Raw genomic sequence first — 23,016 nt, 5'->3', positions numbered from 1 at the left:
TTGCACGGCACATTTCTAACGAGTGCCCCCTCTTGTTTGACGGAAAGGTTTCAGTGACCGTATAGCAATCAGTGAAAAAGGTTTATATGGAAACGAATACCCTTGGAGTCACACTCAGTCAGCACTTGAGGATATTTTACTTCTCCAAGAGAAGATCCACCACTGAAAGACTTGAAGGTGATTTCTAATCAACCTGGCTTGAAAAATCTCCCACCCCCCCATCTCTCTCTCTCTCTTCCCCTCTGGAAAAAAAAGATGAACAAAACAAACTCAAGGTTGAGAGATGGTCTGAGCTTCACAGCCGTGGCTACAGGCGGCCATTCGAGAACTCTCAGGATTTCTACTGATACACAGTACTGTATTTCATTTTTGTTGTTATGTGTAATATACTGTACTATAGGTTTGCTGTACTTGCACAGTTTTCTAAACTTGTATTCAGTTTCTTTTATAACTTGAAAAAAAAAATAGATGTGATTTCCTTTTGTTGTTTCCAGTGGCTGATTTTTATTTCCCCCCCCCCCTTTTTCTATATGTATGTATCTATTTTAGTTATGGCAGAGTAATCCTGCCCTGATGAGGGAAAACACGATTACCTGCACTAGTGATGATAATAGATTTTTTTTTTTCCTTTTTTTTTTTCTGTAGTGCATTAGTATTTCTTTCAAACATCTCACCAGACCTAAGCATTACAGGTGAAACGACAGCATTGTTACACTGTTTTAAAAACACCAGTCGTGTCACACAACAAGCTAAAACAAACTGCTTCCGGTGTTGTCGGTGGTCACTCGCGGTCATTATGTGGCTCCTTCTGGCCACCTACGTGCATTTTTGCTCATTGGTGCTATTCCATTGTGTCGCCATCCTTGCTTTTTTTTTTTGTTGTTGTTGTCACATATACTTTTATGGTTTGTTTTTCGGTTTCAGGTTAATAGTGGTTGTTGAGCTCAACTGTGAAATTCACATTGCACATAATTTGAAAATAAAACTATTAAGAGTGGAGTTGTGTTTCTTTTTTTTTTTTTTTTTTGTGAAACGTTCTCATGTCACTATAAGTGCCCGAGTCGGTGTGCTCTGTAAGGATGATGTTTGGGGCTCAGAGATGCTCTGGAGACAAACGCGCGCGCTGTAGTGATCTGGAGCTGACGAGAAAAAAAAAAACAACCCTCAGGCGACCCCTGTGTGACATGTGACCAGGCGTCAAACGAAGAAGCAGCCCGCAGGAGCCAGCGTAACTTTACTCTGAACGGACGCTCGGGCTGCAAAGAGCTCACAGTGAAAGGTAAGCTTCGGTTAGACAGCGACGTCCAACAGCCTCTCCTCCCGACGAAGAGCTTTTTCGCTTTGTTCCGATAGCTCCGCTTACACACACCACGTGTACATATTCCGAATCCGCGCGTTAAGAGTTTAACAGAGCTGTTGAAGTTTATTCTGGGGGGCCGTCTGTTGTACCTGTACCCTGAGTATGTCCACACACCGTAGTTCAGCATTATGTACAGTAGCGCAGTCGCTTTCCTGATAGTTGTAGTTTAACCCATGAAGATGACGTAATAGCTGATGCCTGTTGCTCGGCTGGAAATGCAACTGGAGCCTAGGTGGTCATGTGTTAGTCAAAACTCAACAGGCATACTTTTTTGCAAATTTTTTTAGTAACCTTTTGACCCTTAAGTAAAGCGCACTGCCACACTATCCGCACTCCGTGGCGACACCGTTAAATTCCACTAGTTCAAAGGCCATTTGAGTCATTGATGAGTGCAAATCTCAGTTTTTTTCTACATTCACCAGCAACGGTGTACAACAGAATGACTCCCTCTTTTTCATCCATAAAATGCTGAAAGATCACTTCATTTTAAGTGTATGCATAAGATACGTGCTAATAAACAAGACAAAACTTCAGGAAAACAGGAAAAAAATATTATTTTGGTAACATCCATGAGTCAGGAGTTTGAGTTTGGAATGATGCTTTGGCCTTTTTTTTTCTTTTTAAGTGGCCTCGCTGTCATTAATGTTTCACACTCCGAACAGGAACATGTCCCCTGCTCCAGCAGATGTGGTGGGCTACAAACCCCTGGATGGGGGCTGGGGCTGGATGGTGGTGTTTGGGGCCCATATATCCATTGGATTCGCTTACTCGACACCCAAAGCCCTTTCCATTTTCTTCAAGGAGATTCAAGAGGACTTGGGTGCCAGTTACAGTGCGATAGCATGGATTTCCTCCATCATGCTAGCTGTCATGTATGCAGGCGGTGAGTTGATCAAAACTGTGTTTGTTGCACCGGTTTGTCTGGATAGAACACGTTTTACAGGTTATAGTCAACACGTTTTTTACAGACTACATTGTAACCTCAGCATCAGTCCTGACCTGACCTGTGCAGCTAGACTGAATATGTGCAGGTTTCAGTTTTAAAGGGATACTCTGAAAACAGTTCTTCAGTGAGTCCAGGTTATCTGGCCCAAATGTCCGTCGCTGCTGCTCTGCAGTGTCCTTTTACGTACGAGCTGACTTTTGCTCCGCGAAAAGCTGATGAGCAACATCAATAAACCACCAACCACGAATACAGTACAATAAGCTCACGTGAGGAATTCACACCTCACACCTGGAGGTGGCCACAGGTTCTGTTTTGTTGGCCCCTTTAAAGCAGTACTTTTATGCACAACCAGAGAATACATTTGCATTTGGTTGCAAAAACTGGGTTTAGATCTGTGGTATGGAACTGCAAAAGCAAATGCAGGCTTTACCCTCTCACTGTGTGCCATTTGAAGCTCCACAAAGAAAAGAGCTTGTGTTTTGTGGCACTCGTCTCGGTAGACAGATAATGGATAAATTGACTTCACATGAGTGAAATAGTGTTAGGCTGCCTAATAGGAGGAATGTCGCAATTAGGCATTCGTCACCTGACTTGAATTTAAACCGCTTTTTCTGATGTGGTTTACTGTGTCATTAGGTCTTTGGCCTTTCCATTTTCAGCACTCCGGTAGAGAATACTGCACGTGAAAATAACTGGTCCAGTGTGCATGATTATTGTTCAAAAGCCAAAATCTGCCGTGACTGGATGATGGAAATAAAATGTGTGTGGAAACGCTAACCCTGAAAGTTGGTGGTTTACATGTTATCAGTTACTGGACTAGATACTACAGTGTATCACTGCTAGATCAGTGACCCAATTTTTATTGATCACACAGAAGCTCCGGAGTTTTAAGTGCAAACGAGCTTTAGTTTTCTACCCAGTTCTGTAGCCTGTGCAGTCCTGTAGCTGAGAACCAGAAGCATAGAGTGGGCTTATTACATATATTTGTTGTCATTGTTTTACCTTTTCAAAAGAAAACATGACCTGGTAGAGAGACAGTTGCATTGGTAATGCATCAAAATCAACTAATCCAATAGCATGAAGCCTGTTTTAGAGTATATGATGTATTCAGATAGACAGCTGTAGCCTCATTTTTAAGGTATTCTGCGTGTATTCATCACTGTGAAAACGGTAATGGGTTTAGTGGCTGATTTTGAATGTAATTACTTGTTTTAAAGAGTGAGTTGCACGGCGCGACTGACAGTATCGGACTATAGCTCTCACAACCTGAAAAAGCTGAATTTACTTTTCTACAATGTGCGTCCCATTTCCCACCAAAGGTATTTGTGTCATTGGTAGATGAGGGAAGATAAAGTCTTGGAGGCCTCACCTGAGCTCATCAGCTGCTTTTTTTTCAAGGTTACAGCATAGAGAGGTTTGTTACTCACCTGTTTTCAGCTCAGGGTGGCCTAACCGGTGAAATATACCTCCCCACTGTGGCTCAGGCATAGGACTTTATCATATTGTCCTTGGCAGGGCTTCAGCAATGTCACCCGATGGAGGAGAGACAGCTGGAATATATCAGAGGAAGGGTTCAGCACACAGGGGTCTGACACCAAGTCCCCATGGGAGAGACATGACAGCCTTTTCAGAAAACCTCTGACTCAAGAAGTCCAAATGATAATGGAAATGGAAATAGTGGTAGAACATGAGATGCCCTATTGTGATGCAGTTGCAGTGAGAAAGATGATGTATTTGTGACCCCTGCTGGCACCTGGTTAACTGTATAAATAGCAGGATGGAGATTTTTTTTTAGTTCATGGACAGTAGATACAGTTGTTGAGGATAACGCTTCACGGCTCAGCCCAAAAGTCCAAGAAAGATATTTTCTTTTCATCAATCTGTTCACAATTATATGTGAATGCATATGCTTTAAGCATCCCATTTTTAGATGGAGATACAGTACATCCAAAAATGTACAGTGCTTTGCTTAGTGTGACCCGTCGTCAGGGAAACAAGGAGCTGAAGAAAAGGACTGTGTGATCCTTTATTCTCCTTTCAGATTCTGCAGTAAACTGAATGAATAGACTTTAAACAACGTAAAAAGCTGCCAGTTGTCCATCACGGGGTCACTCAGAGACAAATGAGGCAAACAACCACCCTCACACTCACTCATTAGGGCCAATTTAGAATCAACAATTAACCTCACGTGCCCGATTTTTAGGGCTGTAGGAGAAAGCCAGAGAACCCGGAGAGAACCCATGCATGCACAAAAAGAACATCCAAACTGTAGACATCAAATCTCATCGTTGGTTATACAGTTAACTTTAGAAAGAAATGACCTCATAGTGTTTTACCAGTTCTTTGTTTAATGTTCCTAACAGGGAAATCTGGCTTTTAATTTGTGTTCTTCGATGCATAAGAGTTTATGTGTACGTAATGTGATGAAGGAATTATGACGTGAGTTCTTTATGACGTTATTTATTTTATTTATTGGCCAGAGGCCGTTACATTCTATGAATGTTCAACAGTTTTTGATGAGAGTGTGCTTGATATATGTGGTACCAAGGTTCTGTGGCTGAAAAACAACCCCACATCATCAGCCCTCCGAGACTGTGCTTGACAGTTGGTATGAGGTGTTAGTGCTGGTGTTTTGTGTTGGTTTTTTACCAGATGCCGGTAGTTTTATGACCAAACATCTCACCTTCTGCTCTGAGGAGGCTTTCTCCTGACAACACTTCCAAAACAAGCGATATTTTCTGACAGAAACTTTAACATTCAGCATGCTAACAGGGGCCTATAGAGGTTTTTTTTTACAGTTTCTCTGACCATTGCACAGTTTCAGCTTGTGGTGAACTTTTGGCAACTTTTTACTCCTGGAAAGATGAGCAACTGTCTAGTCTTTCAACTAATCTTTCACTCCGTAGAACGATGAACTCCCAGTTGCTTGGAAATAACCTTATATTGGTTATTGGTATCATGTGAAACATGAAGTTTTACATCCCGTCACAGTCAGACACAGTCATACAGGTAATTCGGGGATAACCCCACAACCCTGTCCTTGCCCAGTCTTTGAGAAAACTAATCCAGTTATAAAGAAAGCAAAAAAAAAAATCATTGCTCAAACAATCAGTGTGCAGAAGTAAAAAAAAGGAAAAAAGGGCACCATCTCATCGCAGCTTCAGTATAAACGTGTTAACTTTTCAGCACGAGATCAGCTTGTTTGAAAAAAAAAGTCAAGTCGATATTTAATTGAATTTGCTTTGACTTTTCTGAATTTCTTAATTGAAAATTACGATTGTAACAACGTTCATCCTGTCAGAGCAGTAGTCTTCAGATCTGCTGAGCTGTGAACAAGCCTCACACTGATGCTACGGCTACACGGAAACGCTTTTCACTGTAACCGATACTTTTGCTTATCGTTTGGCTGTCGCGGCCACACGGAGCCGGTGTTCCCACTACCCCAAAACGATTGTTTTGGAGAACGGGTTCCAGAGTGGGAAGATCTGAGAACGGCGTCGTTTCGTTTCCATTGTTACAGCCAAAACGGATTCGTTTACATCTGCGTCAGAGCCACACGGCCAACGCCAGTGACGTATACACATACGTCAGTGACCAGAACAAAAAGCGGCTTCCATTCAAAATCCGGAAGAAGAAGACAACACAACAAGGACAGACAGCGATCATCATGGACCCCACAACATTGATAGCAGCACTGCTGCAGACACTGCTAACTACAGCGCCGTTGTTGAAGGAACAACGTGAGCTTCGCGCTGGTAGAAGTAGGGGCGTACACGCGTGCGCATTGCTTCTTCTATTGTTCTGGTGTAACCGGTGGGGGTGGCTTACAGCGCACATATAGGTGTGGCGTGTGTACTGCATCGTTTTCAGCGTTTTCATCGTTTCCAGCTTTCCTGTGTGGTCGCAATAAAGTGTAGCTGTAGCCTGAGTCTCATTCAGCACAGTGCCTGACAGGGTTTAGCAGCCACGCACATACAGCAACATAATTCAGGGACATTGTCTAACCCGTAAGTCGGAAACTTTTTTTTCCCCTCGCAGCTAACAGTTTTGCACTCTGGGCCAATCTTCAGTCTGAGTTTTAATTTTCCTGTTGATTTTCTGCTTATATGACACACAGAACACAAAAGATTTACATTTTTGTAAATCTTTCAGTTGTTGTAACGGGCACAAGTGCACATTTGACAGGATTTAAAAATGAAACGTTCCCACGGATTCAATTGAGCACTGAATCAATTGTGCTTTATGCCACGATTACTTTCCATTTCTCTGAGAAATGAATTATGAGCCACAGTAAACATGCCGTTGAAGAAAATGAGGTGTTACCCGAACATGTAATCCTCTTAGTGTTCTCTGGGCTGGCTTAAGTTATCACCATCCACACAGAGGCGCCTCTCACCATTTTCCTGAAAAAAAAAAAAAAAACAGCTGCTGATCAACTTTCAGTAACCCCTGGCAGCCTAAAGATACTGGTTTGAATGAGGCCTCCTTTTCTGTATGATTTCAGTGAAATAAATCTCTATTTAAACAGCTGCTCTTTATAGCAGTGAGAGTCTAGAAGTTTCCATCGGGGCATGCTGCAGAATGACTGGTGGTGCAATGTCACTCTTTCAGGCAAGGTTGTGAATCAAGGCAGAGGTGACAGCATATAAAAGACTGTTCAGTTTCTGATTGATCACTGAGTGTAGTGTTTTACACCATCAGGGGAAAGTTTCTAATGAGCCATCAGGCGACTTCTCAGTCGATACAGAAGTGTGAAGGTTTTCCGTCACCTGCCGGGATGTTCTTTTCGCCCTCTGTTTAGGTCTGCAAACCTGTGTGAGCTGTGTTCAAACTTGAGCAGCAAAGATTGTTTTGAAGGCTGTGCAGACAGCTCAGTTTGGATCCTCTCAGCAGTTGCTGTGGGAGACTGCAGAGATATGTTCTTTCTACTGTAAAAAAAAACATAGGGAAGGCGTTTGGATCTAGAGCCGAGGATGCAGGGCACAGTGCAGAAAGTACACCGTTGAAAAAGCTTTTTTTTTTTGCTTCCAGCTTGTTCAGAGCGGCAGACAAGGCTCCTCGATGAGTGCTCTTGTGTTGACTTAATACAACATATATTTGAATTTGTATGAAAAATGCATACAGGTCAGCAGAATGTGGTCGCAGTTCATACCAGCACACACACATGCTCAGGGTAAATGCTCCGGGGACTTTGCTGCTGTATTCCTTATTTGCACAATCGAACTGTGCGCTGACTCCAAGCCGGATGGTCTCATCTTTAGCCTGCAGAGGTCATGTCCATCATATCCAAAGAGTTTCACATTTTCCCAGGACAGTTTTCCTCCTTGCTTCAGTTCCTTTTCGATGAGACGTGACACGGGGAAAACAGCAGGGATTTGGGTTCTTGTTTATGTATTCTTTTTCCACATTGTAGTGTTTAACCCACTTCTATGGATGCAGCAATAAAACAGTGCTCACTGGCAGTGGTTTTTACAACAGAATCACGCCTTTTTTTTAAAATAATATGTTGCCTGAGGGCCTAAAGATTCTGGCTTTTTCAGCCTCCTCAAAGTATGAAAAGAGTACTTTGAGTCTTTTAATGATATTATGAACTGCGGATGATGAAATCCCCAAGATCCTTACAATTTACTGTTGAACTGTGGGCCAACACAGTCTTTTTTTAAAGAGTGGTAAACCACTTTCCTTATTAACTTCTGAAAGGCTCAATGGTCTAACGATCATGCTACTACACCATGGCCAATTAAGTTTTAGATGTTTTTTTTTTTTTTTTCTTTTTCTCACTACCCTAGTCCCTAGGCCCAACTTTTATTATTTCTGGCATTAATTCAAAATAAGTGTTATATTTTCTAAAACCAACTGAATTTCAGCACCAGTTTACCTTCGTTTACCTCGTACTATTTAAGGGAAGAAAAAAAAAAAACTAAACGGAGTGCAGATGAATCCTGAATCTATTTTTTGCGCAGTGGCCCAACTTTTTTTTAAAAACTTGGTTTTAATAAGTAAATTGATTCCTAAAACAGTTTCTTTGAACACGTAACATAATCCAAGATTGACCAAAGCTTTCTTTGTTTTCCAGGACCTGTGAGCAGTGCGCTGGTCAATCGCTTTGGAAGCCGACCAGTAGTCATATCGGGTGGATTGATGTGTGGGGTTTCCATGGTAACTGCCTCTTATGGGAGCTCCATCGTTTATCTTTACTTTTGCATCGGCATCATTGGAGGTACAGTGGTTTTAAATATCTCTCTTTTTTTTTTTAAAAAACAACAACGAGTTGATAACAAAAGTTATAGCCTGCAATCCTATTTTGGGTGTCAGCTTGTTGATTACAGGTTAAAACCTAAAACAATTTTATGATATGAGTCCTTGACTTGTTTGCTGTTTTGATTTATATTCTCATCCCTCGTGGATAAGCTGCTCTGGTGTTGGGAGGGTTGCAGTTTCCTCTCAGATGCTCTCGGTTCAGATCCGTCTCCACTGACTTGACCCCTGTACTGTTTGTCCTGGCCCTGGGGCATCTGCCCCAGCTCTTGGGGTGCAGCGAGAGGACCAGGACAGTAATTAAGACAGAGCTGTCTCTGATCCCAGAGAGCATGGTCTTCCATGGCCGTCTGTGCTTACCCTTGGTCTCCAATCACGGTCGTCATATGGGGGCTCTCTGCCACCCTATGAGGCTCATTACCCTGCCAAAGGCTCCTGTGGAGGATTAATAGGCCCAGCAAGTGGTTGGCCCTGCTTTGCTCCCCTGTGTCCTGGCACACTGACACAAAGGCATCGGGCAGTTTTACCCAGCAGGCACGCTGACATGCATGCAGACACTAATACTAGGACATGCAAAAAGATAATCATTTAATAGAAAAGCCATTACATTATTATTCTTCAGCTTTTTCTGCTTTTAGTTGAATTTTCTCTCATTCCACTTAAAAACAAAGATGATAGCCAGTGTGTAATGGTGGGATTGCGTGTGATGATGCCTTTCTTGTTGGTTCAGTAGCTTTAGCTCTTCATCTTCCTCAAATTAAGGTGCTATTAAATTGAATATGTTCAGGGTAGAATGGCAAAGAGTGAAAATATTACCCAGGCTGTCTAATTTATTTCTACTTGAATGGAGAAATTATTTCTGAAATAATTCCAGCGTTCTGTAATGAGATTTTAGCTGGCAAAAGTGAAATGAGATGGAGCCCAAATGAGCACCTAGCAGAGCCGGTCTTAATTTAATTTAGTGAGAACCCTTTGGAGTCTAAGTTTTCTCCCCCCCCCTCTCAATCTCTCTACATACAGGTTGTGGACTCTCCTTAAACTTGAATGCGTCTCTCACCATCATCAGTAAATACTTCCTAGCAAGGCGACCATTAGCCAACGGACTTGCCATGGCCGGGAGTCCGGTGTTCCTCTGCTTTTTGGCCCCGGTCAACCAATATCTCCTGGGCCATTTTGGCTGGAGAGGAAGTCTGCTTATCCTCGGCGGTATGATGCTCAACTGTTGCGTTGCAGGGGCCTTGATGAGACCCGTCACCCCACCTCATAAACTGTCCTCATCTGAAGCGCAGATGAAAGTGGAACAGCCAATTGAGTGCAACACTAAGATAAAAGGAGAAGAGGGCTGTCCGAAGAAGGCTAAGAAGTTTGTGGATTTGTCCTTCTTCAAGGACAGGGGCTTTATCATTTACCTCATAGGGAATATGATGTATATCTTTGGTGCCTATGCACCTATTGTGTTCCTGTCAGCCTATGCAATTAGCCAAGGTGTGGAGGAGTACTCCGCAGCCTATCTGCTCTCTATCATGGGCTTTGTTGACATGTTTGTTCGTCCAGGCACCGGCCTGATAGCCAACAGCAAGTGGATAAGGCCAAGAATCCAGTACTTCTTCAGCTTTGCCATGGTTTTCAATGGTGCATGTCATTTAGTGTGCCCACTGATGAAGAGTTACCCCTTGCTGGTGGCCTATGCAGTACTTTTTGGAGTGGGCTTTGGCATGGTCTTCGCACTTATATTTGAATGCCTCATGGACCTGATGGGAAATCAACGCTTCCCCAGTGCTGTCGGACTGGTCACCATCATAGAGTGCTTCCCCATGCTGCTTGGACCACCTGCTGCAGGTAACACACCATGAACACGAATCATCCATTCACAGACACGACAAACAAATAAGAGCGCTTCATAATTGTTTGTATGTGCTCGTGTTTAAGCTGACGAACCATTTCAGAGTGTGTACAGATCTCACTCTTTATGTCTCCTAATTACACAACCAGATGTTTTCAGTCTCAGTCAGATCATTAACCATTTCAACATCTGAGAGAAACTAAATGTGCACCTAAAATAAGCAACAACACAGTTTGGGAGGTGTGTGTGTGTGTGTGATTTGTCAAAAAAAGAAATGAAAAGCAAGCTGCTTCACAAACAATGTTGCAAATTGCACGTATTTGTGTGTTTATCTCTGTCTCATTCAAAGCCTGTGTGCATTATGTTACAGTGTCATTGCTGTGAGACAGAGCTGGATTATTACTGATGACAAGGTGTTTTGATTTAAATTTTAAATGAAAGGCCCACAAAAAGTTGCAATTGGTCATGGAGATTTGCTGTGTTAAAGACGCTGTCTGAACCCACTTTCTGGGCTTTGGTGGCTTATTTCTGGCAGGTTTTCACCTCAACAGTAAACTAAAACATTTAAATGGCAAATATATGAATTCCGAAGTTTGTGTACATTATTTATTTTTACCGCTTCGATATTTAGTGCTTTCAGAAGAGTTTCATAATAACAAGCCTTCTGTTTAGATAGATTGATAGAGACTTTATTTGCCAACTTGCAATATTTCTAGGTAGGAGGTGACTGTTTACCAGGAGAAATTAGTGAGTTAAAAAAGACCAAACTACAGTTTGGATGTTGCAAACAAATCATGCAGTGGCTGTGGATTATTTTAAGTTTTTTTTTTTTTCTGTCTGTGACATGAAATATGCAATCCAATATGATTTTTGCTACTGTTCTTCATGTGGTCTTCCAGCTGCAAGAATGAACCGCTCTGGCTCTAAAACGAAAGTGAAGGTGATAGTTTGGCAGGGCAGTTTAGAAACAGTGGAGCGAGTGTAAGTCACTACCAAACCAAGAAATAGCTCAAGTTTGGGGGAAAATGCAAATCCTTATGATTAGTAATCGCACTCTGACACAAGCTGTACGTACACTCAGGAGCCAAAAAGCAGGGTGCAAAACAGTGATGCGCGGGCTGACCCGAAGCCAGCGGGCGCCTGCAGTTGCGGGTCATAAAAAAATATTTTTAATGATATTCGGGTTGCAATCGGTCGGGTCGTTTTGTCGTTTGAGATAAACATAATAAAAAATAACGTGGTCAACATTTGTAATTCAAACAGTAGACACAATGTTCTATTAAATAAATACATTTTATTGGCTGAATAACTTCCGCAGAGATGACGTACGTGGTCAGAAGTACAGTAGGTATGGAGACATATATTGTGCATGTGATGTGAGAGCTTTTATTATTCATCCATGTGACGAAGTTGCCTATAGCCAATTGTTGTGGAAAGGCTACCTCTATTGTATTATTTTAGATGCTGAGCGCTAATTTAACTTTTGAATGCTGAAGCGGGGCAAGTTTGTCAACATAAACTTACAAGCAATGCCATCTTACAATTTTAACACCTTAAAAATGAATGCAGGTAGGCTATATGAGGTCCGTTGTGTCACGGTGTGGTGTAGAAGGGGAGGACACGGATGCGGACTTTCAAAGAAAAGGGTGATTTATTAACAAAAAAGCAAAGTACAAAACAAAAGGCGCGGCAAAGCCGGATTCAAAATACTTGACAAATACTTGGAAAAACAAAACAAAACAAAATTACTTGACATGGCATGGAATAAATACTTAACTTAGTCATTGAAACATGGCATGAGAACTAACCGCAACAACAGCAACAGTAACAACATGCAACAGTAACAGTGACATCAACAAAGATCCGGCAAAACTGAAAGGGGAGGCAGGAAACTAAATAGGGAGTGAGAGTGATTGGGGAGTGAGTGCAGCTGAGGGAAAAAACACAGGTGAAGTGAGTGAACTAATGACCTGAGTGAGGGAAGTGAAGGGAAAACTAAACATGGACTGAAAAGAAACATAACCTAAACATGAAAACTAAAAACATGAGTCTCTGGGCGTGACAGAGCCCCCCCCTCAAGGGGTGGATCCCAGACATCCCAAAAAAGTCCAAGGGTGGGAGGGAGGGGCTCGAAGCCGGTCGGGGAACCAGAAACGGGCGTGGTACCGGCTTCGGGCAGCAGGAGGCAGTGGTCTGGCGGACGCCCAGACCGCAGACGGCGTAGCCGGAACAGGCGGTGGTCTGGCGGACGCCCAGACCGCAGACGGCGTAGCCGGAACAGGCGGTGGTCTGGCGGACGCCCAGACCGCAGACGGCGTAGCCGGAACAGGCGGTGGTCTGGCGGACGCCCAGACTTCCGTCGGCGTGGCGGCAGGAGACGGCGGTGGTCTGGCGGACGCCCAGACTTCCGTCGGCGTGGCGGCAGGAGACGGCGGTGGTCTGGCGGACGCCCAGACTTCCGTCGGCGTGGCAGCAGGCGGTGATCCGGCGGACGCCCGGACCCCCGATGACGTGGCAGCAGGAAGCGGTGGTCTGGCGGGCGGCCAGACATCCCGTGGCGTGGCAGCAGGAGGCGGTGGTCTGGCGGGCGGCCAGATATCCCGTGGCGTGGCAGCAGGAGGCGGTGGTCTGGCGGGCGGCCAGACATCCCGTGGCGTGGCAGCAGGAGGCGGTGGTCTGGCGGGCGGCCAGACATCCCGTGGCGTGGCAGCAGGAAGCGGTGGTCTGGCGGGCGGCCAGACATCCCGTGGCGTGGCAGCAGGAAGCGGTGGTCTGGCGGGCGGCCAGACATCCCGTGGCGTGGCAGCAGGAGGCGGTGGTCTGGCGGGCGGCCAGACATCCCGTGGCGTGGCAGCAGGAGGCGGTGGTCTGGCGGGCGGCCAGACTTCCCTCTGCGTGGCGGCAGGAGACGGCCCGGCGGACGCCCGGACCCCCGATGACGTGGCTGGAGGAGGAGCCGGGGACCGTCCCAAGGTCGGACGGACCTCCGACGGGGGGGGAGCCCCCCCTTTAAGGGATGGATCCCAGACATCCCCAAAGTCTGGGGGTGGGAGGGAGGGGCTCGAACTAGTGAGTCCATGTCGGGCTCTGCCGCCTTATGGTCAGGCCCGGAGGCCTCTTGGTCGTGGTCAGGCCCTGCGGCCTCTTGGTCAGGCCCTGCGGCCTCTTGGTCAGGCCCTGCGGCCTCTTGGTCAGGCTCTAAAGCCTCGTGGTCAGGCTCTAAAGCCTCGTGGTCAGGCTCTAAAGCCTCGTGGTCAGGCCCTGTGGCCTCGTGGTCGTGGTCAGGCTCTAAAGCCTCTTGGTCAGGCTCTAAAGCCTCGTGGTCAGGCCCTGTGGCCTCGTGGTCGTGGTCAGGCTCTAAAGCCTCTTGGTCAGGCTCTAAAGCCTCGTGGTCAGGCTCTAAAGCCTCGTGGTCAGGCCCTGTGGCCTCTTGGTCTTGGTCAGGCTCTAAAGCCTCGTGGTCAGGCTCTAAAGCCTCGTGGTCAGGCTCTAAAGCCTCGTGGTCGTGGTCAGGCTCTAAAGCCTCTTGGTCAGGCTCTAAAGCCTCGTGGTCAGGCCCTGTGGCCTCTTGGTCTTGGTCAGGCTCTAAAGCCTCGTGGTCAGGCTCTAAAGCCTCGTGGTCAGGCTCTAAAGCCTCGAGAACGGCTGGGGCCGGGGCCAGCTCTGGAACGGCTGGGGCCGGGGCCAGCTCTGGAACGGCTGGGGCCGGGGCCAGCTCTGGGACGGCTGGGGCCGGGGACTGGGATGCTGGAGTGGCGAAGGAGGGTGTGTACAGCGCGGCTACCTTCTGTGGCTCCATGCCAAAGATATCCAGCATAGCAGCGCGCTGTACACACCTCACCTCTGCCCAGATATGCGCCACTCCTGACATGTGCCGGAGGACCTGCTTTTGTAAAAAAAAGTCAATGAGCTCATTGGAAGAGTTCAGTTTCTCCCAGGAGGTGCAGCTCGATCCCGCTAGGCACCAGAAGTCCCCAGCCAGCTCCCAGAAGGCAGTGTAGTCCGCCGCGTCCATTTCTGGCCGGATCTTTGTGTCAAGTTGTGGAGTAGAAGGGAGGACACGGATGCGGACTTTCAAAAAATAAATTAGATTTATTTAACAAAACAAAGTATCAACATAAAACGCGGCAGAGCCGGAGAAAAACGAAGCTATAAACAAAACAAAAGAACAAGGACATGGCATGGAATAAATACTTAACTTAGTCATTGAAACATGGCATGAGAACTAACCGCAACAACAGCAACAGTAACAACATGCAACAGTAACAGTGACATCAACAAAGATCCGGCAAAACTGAAAGGGGAGGCAGGAAACTAAATAGGGAGTGAGAGTGATTGGGGAGTGAGTGCAGCTGAGGGAAAAAACACAGGTGAAGTGAGTGAACTAATGACCTGAGTGAGGGAAGTGAAGGGAAAACTAAACATGGACTGAAAAGAAACATAACCTAAACATGAAAACTAAAAACATGAGTCTCTGGGCGTGACACGTTGTGCGTTGTCAATGACGCTAGGATGTTCATTAAGACCATTGGCTACTTTTTTTAAAAGCGGGTCGGGAAGCGGGTCGGGTCAACATTTTTTCATAAATATTTCTTGCGGTCTGAGTTAACGGGCGGGTTAGTGGAAAAAGCGGTCGGTTGCGGGATGTTTTTTCGTCGATCCGCGCGTCACTGGTGCAGAACACATGAAAGCTAAACTCAAGCAAACCTAATCATCTCAATTTCATCTAAGTTGACACCACTATGGGAGTGTATACACAAGCCAAGAACCAGTTAGCAGTTATCACAAAGGAGTAATGAGATTTTTATTAGACAGCTGATTTTAGATTGGAACAGCAGCCTATGAATGAAAGTCGGGTTTTACTTGGAACATTTGTCATTACGTTGTTTTAATGGTAAATGACAAAGGCGATGAGAATAAAAACATTTTTTTTTTATTTCTTACCATTTAAGAACTTAAGAACTGATGGCTGTGGACTGCCTTGGATGAACTTTTTAAAATCTTTTTCAGTTGTAAACCTTCCAAACCTTCTTTAAGCCTTTTATAGTTTTAAAAATCCACATGTCCAAATGGCCAACAATCCCAGCAGTGAAGTCTTTGCACTTTAGTCGGCTGTCATCCAGGAGAGGAAATGCTCCACGAAAGCCATTACTTTTATTCTTTTAATAACTCAAAATTTGCATTATGGGTCTTGGGTACAGCATGGCTAAAAAATGGCAACAATGTCCTCTCCACAATCCCTGCTGGCTGCAATCAGGGGCAAAGGCGAGGTAGCTCATCTTTCAGTTATTAAAAGTCATTCTCCACTTAAAACTTGTGCTGGTTAACCTTCAGCTAGCTTGCGATTTGCAGCCCCACAGCAAGCGGAAGTCGTCGTATGTTAGTGATAACGCAACCCATCCATGTTGGAAAAGATTTGATTGACAGACATGTCCATGTATTCATTAGCAGCTAAACACCTATGAATCTGCCAGTTGGCAAAGTCAAAAATTTGTTTGTGAAAGCTCTCGTTTCCATTTTTTATTTGCTTATTGTCTTAACCAATCCAATTCAAATTATTTGGCCACTTGCAGGTTAACAGTCTGTGTAGTGAACAGAAGCATAAATCCAATCTGGAAATTTGATTTTTGAGCTTTTTATATGCATTTAGAACTACATTCACTGATGTGGTGTAAAACTCGCTTTTCATTTTTGCTTGAAATGTTATGAAACTTGTGAGGTTTAAGTTGTTTCAAATGGCAAAAAAACACGAGTAGCTATTAGCTTAGCTCCCTTTTAAGAATTCTTCCCTGATTCTCCAAGCTGAGTGAGAGCTCTGATCACTATCTACTGCAGATAAGAGACTGACTCCACATTAAAAGCTGTTTGCAGTCTGGTCGGTTCATTGCACGTGCAAAACTAATGATCCACTCCAAGAACTCTGCTGCATCAAGCCTATGGTTCAACTTGTGTCGTGTAGTGTGAATCTGCTGAAAAGCACGTGTTTTCTCTCGCAAACCCAAAGAGTTGTTCTTAAAAGAACATCAGATACGGAATACGCAAACCAAATGACCAAAGCTTATTATGGCACAACTATAACTTCATTTTGACAGGGTCCAGTGGAATGAACAGCAATGTAGCTGTACATAACGTAATCAGCTCTGCATACCATCCCCCGACAAACTTGTGCTTCGTCTTCAATCTGACTTTTAATGAGGGGAAAAGTCAAAGCCCCCTCCCCCGTTAGTCTGGAGCAACACTGTTCTGAGGGGCTATTTTAATGGGGTAAATAAGTGCCTCCCTGCACGTCAAACATTCTCCTCCAGAGGGCACAATCGTTATGTCTCCCATATCTGCTTGTTACTGCTCCTTCAAACCTTCAGGTCAAGCCAATTAGGAGGAAGTAAGGTAAGTGGGTGTAATTAGCTTTTTGCTTTGGGTGTTTTAATGACGCTTGGTTCAAACTGTCGTCATTATAAGTCCTGTACCTGGGCCATAATTAAGCGGCGAATACATTTAAAAAGAGGTGACTATGCCAGATGGACGTAATTACTGCTCAGCCAATCAAGGGCTCTTCTAATGAGGATGATGGTCATTTGAGTATTGGCACCAGATGAGCGCTATCAATCAGATAATACAGCCCGCACAGAGACTGTTGAAATTCTTATCCAAATCCAAAGTGACCCCTCCTGGTGTATGCACACACGTAGATATTACGATCAAGGTAATTTGTTGGAAAGACGGTAAATGGCACACTCAATAAGTCCATTTAATGAAAGCATTTTGAAGGCCTTTTAGTTAAATGCTGTCTTTGATAAGTTCCAAAAAGACGCAGTAACATTGTAATAAATGTGCTTCCCAATGGGTCTGAAAAGTCCAAATGAAAGATTTTTTGGGATGTTTGGGGAAATCGGTGCACTCAGGACTTGACATGGGTCGTAAAAATCACTCGCTAGCTGCTGATAAAGGAACCAAATCAGCTTTATGAGTTTGATGGTCTTTGGTAGGGTTTGTTGAAATAACGTACAAAAAGGTGACTTAAAGGACCAGAAAGAGAGCACGGTTCTGCTGAGAATGGTTCAACTATTGTCTCTAAAATTGTTTAGAGGTGGGACTGTAATGCAGTGAGATAGACGGTAACACATGCTGACACTGAGAGAGATATTGACACTCGCACATCAATCTGGGTCTGAAGGGAAGGGGGTTGGCGACGTGCACTTAAGTCTCTGAAAACCTGGAGGCTTAAATCTGATCTAAACCATATTTGTCACTTTTCTGCTGGCTTGGGCTTGATATTTATGGCTCTAAGAATGGGCCTCTCTTCTGATTCGTTTTGGTAGCAGCCATCCAAATTGCCTTTCCCAGAGACGCAGGAGAGCCTGGAAGGGTGTAATGGCCCTCCGTCAGTTCAAAAGTGGCTCTTCTCAAATTGGCCTTAGCTCACTCGCAGTCTCTCAAACACACATGCAGAGGGCGGTAATCCAAATCGGTGTTGCTTTTCACCTTCAAAGATGATCAAGCTGTTAAATCTGAAACTGTCTGGGTTTGCCTAATTTCTCCTTCTGTTCCTAGGGTTACTGGTGGATGTCTTTGGTGACTACAAGTATCTTTTCTTCATGTGCGGCACGGTGATAGTGACCGGTGGGCTCTTCCTCTTCGTCATGAACGTCTACAGCTACCACATGTTGGAAAAAGAGAGGACGGCTAAACTCAGACAGCAGGACCAAAAAAGCATGGAGAACCAGGAGCAGATGAGCACCTCAGAGGCACAGATAGAAATAACTGAGCCTGAGACAGCAGAGCTGAATACAGGCCAGCAGGATGCAGGCCTGGAGGACACAGAACGAGCTAATTAAATGCAGCTGGTGACTGATAGTCAAACAGCTTACTTTTAGTTTACCCACACCCCCTTTTACCTCAAACTCTTTGTGTGAATTTTTAGTGTGGATCTTAATCAGCGGGTGGCTCCATGAATTTTGAAATGGGGTATTGGCTGAAGTTTACATTGGCTTAGTGTTTCTTTCAATTCATGAATCATTTAAGTCATTCAGTGGTAATTTGATATTTAGTTTAAAAAGCTGTACAAACAGTTAGCAGGATTCATCCATCCATCCAGCCAGCTGCTGAGTTATTCAAGCCTAGACCAAAGGAGACTGAGCCATATTGCTATCTATGGAGCTGTGCTGGGTTTGTGAAATACTGGCAGGTTACAACTTTATTTTTTTTTGTCTTGTGATTTTGGATAAGATGTAAAGAAAAGAAAAGCTGCATAAAATGCCTCTCAGTGCGCATATTGATCAGTATTTTTCACCACTGCCTGTGTATATACAGACATGTGAAAAACAATGTAAATCTATTTAGATTCTAATGTTTTAGCATCAATACATAATAATAATAATAATTAAAAAAAAACACCAGGTCCTTACCAGGACTTAATACGAGGTTAATACAACCTTTGCTGAACAACAGCACACGGCACTGTGTCATTAATCATTGAACAAAAACGAAGCCAAAACGCAGATGCTGTATATAAAAAAACTAACTCCATCATTTCAGTAGCTCGTGTGACCACTTTTAGCAGCAATCAAGAAAAATATATTTGTATGGTGTTCTCAGCATCTCTCATCGTTGTGGAGGCATTTAGTCGCACTCCTCTTTACAGCATTGCTACAGTTCATTGAAGTTTGTGGGCTTCTCTTCATGCAGAGCTCTCTTAAGGTTTCGCCACAACATTTCAGTCAGGCTCTGGTCTGGATTTTGGACCATTGCAACTCCTCGATTCTTCCACTTTTCAGATTTGCTGCTGTGTTTGGGATCGTTGTCCTGTTGCATTTCATCCATGCTTTAGCTGTCGGACAGATGGCCTCACATTTGACTCTGGAATACTTTGGTATACAGAGGAGTTTGTGGTCGACTTGATGGCTACAAGGCGTCTGGCTTTCTCCTGGCAAACCCCCCCCCAAAACAAGTCTCATTTGTTCAGTCTTTTTCTGTTTATACTGGTATAGACTCATAACATTTAGCACGCTAACTGAGGCCTGTAGAATCTTATGCTTGAGTTGTCCTTTTATTTGTTTTTTGCAGTTTCTCTGAGCATTGTACAGTCTGAGCTTGGGGTGAACTTGCTGGAATGTCCAACACTGGGAAGACTGGCTACTGTCTCAAATGTTTTCAAGTTGTGAATAATCTTTGTAGAATGATGATGGCAAATTTTTTGGAAGTGGCCTTTTAACCCTTCCCAGATTGATGGGCAGCATCATTGCTGATGTCTTGCCTCCTTGGCATTGTGTTAACACACCTGAATGCTTCAAACCAGCGAACTGCCAAATTTCTTTAATCAAGTGCATTTGATAAGCAGTACCTGGCTGAAACCCACCCTCTTAAATTTATGAAAGCAATAAGGGTTTATCTAGTTTTTCACACAATGCTTCTGCATTTTGGTATGTTTGGACATTTTATAATATCATGGATGGCACAGTTATATCAGCCTAATATTTTGTTATCTGCTGATAGTCAACTTGTTTACGGAAATCGGCTATTGGCTAACAGAATAACCTCAACCAATGGCAGTGGCCAAGATGGCAGTCTTTGTGTTCATGGATGCCACTCTAACACAAACACGCAGTGGCTCTCACAACCAGCAGAGAACGTGTATTCTTCTCACATCATTATAGGTTGTAGCTGTCTGTATGAACATGGGCATGTTTAGGGCAGGATCTCGTCCTGGTTGGGAAGCATTGGCTTTGCCTATTGACTATAATGCATATGTCATTGTTTCCCTGGCATTGAACGAAACATAAATAACTGTTTTTATAAGCTATCTGCCATGTATAGCACTTAGTGCTACATTCTAATGTATGAAAAGTGCTTTATAAATAAAGTTTGATTAGATTTGATCAGTCAAATTCTAATCTTTAACACTGGAATCGGCCTAGGTTTCACAATCAGTGCATCCTGAGTGGTTGCATTTACCAAATTTTAGTTAATTTTAGTTATTTTTCATGATGTAAGTATCTAGAAATTGAAAGAGGGTGTGCTTTATTGTTCCTGCTGTGAATGAAAGGGTAACTATGAAGTGAAATTGTCGTAAGACTAACCGTCGTTGTCTGTGGCAGCTGACTTGAACTCCCTCACACTCAGTCTGTTTGCCTGCCCCATAGAGACTAATTGGAGGCACGACAGTGTATATGTGGACACACTGAACCAGGGTCAGCTGTTGGACAGCGTTCGTTTCTGCCCTAACCGTGAGGTGATCTCTGTTTGCTCTTTGTTACTGTGAGTGACTGTGGCCAACCATCTTTGAACGTATCAGCACAATCACAGTGGATCCTGAAAGGCACGCAGAGGGAATTTTTGCAGTCATGATAATTCCTCTCCTTTCTTTCATGACCTCTTACTATCCTAATCAAATGCAATCTGTTTGTGAAAACAATGATTTTTCTTGTACTAATGTGAATGACCTCAGGGGATGGTCATGAGCTATTTTTCAGTTACATTGTTTCTATTGTAAGTCAGGCAATAAGGTTTTTTCCCCCTTTGATATACTGTATCTGTATGGTTACATGTGCTGCAAGTTCAGCCAAATGTTTTATTCCTTATAAACGGGAACAAAAGCTGTTGCTGACCTATCCGTCTGTAATCTACAGCAAATGAGAGTGCCTTTCTAAACTTTTGTCAGTATTTATTAAGCAAAAACATTCATGTTGAATCAGATATAAGCTGACGCATGTTCCTCAGTTATGTAATCACTTTGTGGTGACATTTTAGCAATGACATTTTGTTATTTGGGTAAGGATGGATTAGTAGGCCCTTAATTGATCCGATGCTGTATGTCGCTGCTCGCTGAAGTGAGTGTGTTTGTCATGGGTCTGAGTGACGATAAGAAAATAAAACTGAGCCACAGTAATTTAAGTTTAAGGCAGCTTTTGTACTCTGTTCTACACAGTAACTTCCATAAAACATCTTTACCCACACGTGGTGAATAACATTGTATTGTATGGTTTACTAATAAAACCCACAGTCTGAAGTTTTGTGTTGAAATTATTGTCCAAGTCTATCTATTATAAGTCAGAGGTACCTGCTCTATCATCCTGAATCGCAGAGGATGAATATTCCTATTGAAGCTTCTTCATCACTTCTTGTTTCTAGAACATATGAGAGTACTGTATGTTTCAGACATTCTGACACCCAGGCACAAGAGAGAGGCCTTCAAATTAAGATCTAGCATGTATCCTCTCCGTTTTGGTGGGTATATCCAATTTTTCATGACAATTAGAAGACTGGGGAACAAGTTTGGAAATGTCAGCAGCTTAAGGGCGTGAGCGCCTAATGAAGCAAGGCCCGATGTTCCAGGCTTGCGCTCTGAGCTGCATGCGGCCTCATACACATCAGCAAATCATTGGGCCAACAAATTAGAAACGCATGGGCAAAAACAATTTTTTTCTCTCTCTCTTCTGCCCCTTTGTCAAGTATTGCACAAGGTCTTTGGACATGACAAGGTGGAAAGGTTCCCCAGAGACGAGGCTGTAGGCGCTGTGGCCGGGAGTGTGTTTGTCATTATTATATCCCCTCTCACCTCCTGTTCCCCTCTTGCCCACTGACCCTCTCCTACAGGCTGCCCTCCCCACGGTGTTTGTTTCTGTGGAGCTCCATGACTGTTGTCCTCCATATTCGATGGTAAAATAAAAAAAAAAAAAAAAAAAAAAAAAAAAAAAGACGTCAGTGTCTCCAGAGAATCCTGGAGGTGATCAAGTCAAAAAATACCGTGGAACAGAAAAATCTACTGTCATGAATAACATTCCATAAGGTTGTAATGTCACAGTCACTGCAGTGTTGAGAGGGTATGATCTTGATAAACACATTTCCCCAGACTGCCTCCGAGGAGAAATTCTTCCTCCCTTTGAGGCTCAAAGCCAGCAAAAACCTCAGTAAAATGGGAGCTTAGTTCAAACATGGTCTGATGACATATCTGCAAAACTTGATTGAACTACAAAATAACCTTAAAGCATACTAACTGACATTTGTTTCTACAAATTGAAGAGATGAATGTTGTTTATGTGCTCAAAAACAAGAGAGAAGTAGTGATAGAGTGCCTGTTACTTATTCATCTCTTAATCTGGATTGCAATTACCATATATCACCAGCTACTACATCTATAACTGACAGCTTTCAGTTCACTGTCACTTCTTTTTAAACATTTTGCCAGCCTAGAAGTGGGTGATTGTAATTGGTTATCACTCCTCATGGAAGCATTCTGCCTGCTTGGGTTACATGACGCCCTACATGAGCGGAGAAACAGTGGACGAGAGGCTGGTGTCTGGATGCAGATTATCATCCCTTCTCCTGACCTTTGGATCGGTGTGAATCAGATCTCAGTTGTTTACAATTGGGGGCTGACCTGATGAATCTGAAGGGGTCTTACGCAAGCGAAGAGTCGGAGACAAGCACGAGAGAAGGAATGGGCTCCCAGAGGGCTCAAAGAGCACCGGCATCTATCAACAAAAGAAATTGAAGAGGATGTTTCAGAGCGCCGGAGATTAGATAGACCTAGGGTGTTGAGCAAGCACAGGCTACCAATGTAATGCTTCCCTCACAGGAGTGACATCAAACTTCCACAGCGCAGTGAAGCAA

At 43.9% G+C, this 23,016-nt stretch overlaps 1 protein-coding gene across 1 annotated transcript; it reads left to right on the top strand.

Moving 5' to 3' along the window:
* Positions 1-1,138: 1,138 nt before the first annotated feature.
* Positions 1,139-21,398, top strand: LOC142376822 (monocarboxylate transporter 2-like). Its single transcript, XM_075460414.1, has 5 exons — positions 1,139-1,279; positions 2,023-2,243; positions 8,383-8,526; positions 9,585-10,403; positions 17,959-21,398. Exons 2-5 carry the CDS (start codon positions 2,027-2,029, stop codon positions 18,240-18,242), a joined length of 1,464 nt encoding a protein of 487 aa, XP_075316529.1. The 5' UTR covers positions 1,139-1,279; positions 2,023-2,026; the 3' UTR covers positions 18,243-21,398.
* The last annotated feature ends 1,618 nt before the right edge of the window (positions 21,399-23,016 follow it).

This window comes from Odontesthes bonariensis, chromosome 3, assembly GCF_027942865.1.
Source record: "Odontesthes bonariensis isolate fOdoBon6 chromosome 3, fOdoBon6.hap1, whole genome shotgun sequence".
NCBI lineage: Eukaryota > Metazoa > Chordata > Actinopteri > Atheriniformes > Atherinopsidae > Odontesthes > Odontesthes bonariensis.
Note: the sequence above shows the minus strand (reverse complement) of the source record. Positions and strands in the feature narration are given on the sequence as shown.

Coding starts and splice junctions, on each gene's coding strand:
- LOC142376822 (XM_075460414.1), top strand. CDS start 2,027: ATGTCCCCTGCTCCAGCAGATGTGGTGGGCTACAAACCCCTGGATGGG. Junction 2,244..8,382: donor AGCTGTCATGTATGCAGGCG/GTGAGTTGATCA, acceptor TTTGTTTTCCAG/GACCTGTGAGCAGTGCGCTG. Junction 10,404..17,958: donor GCTTGGACCACCTGCTGCAG/GTAACACACCAT, acceptor TTCTGTTCCTAG/GGTTACTGGTGGATGTCTTT.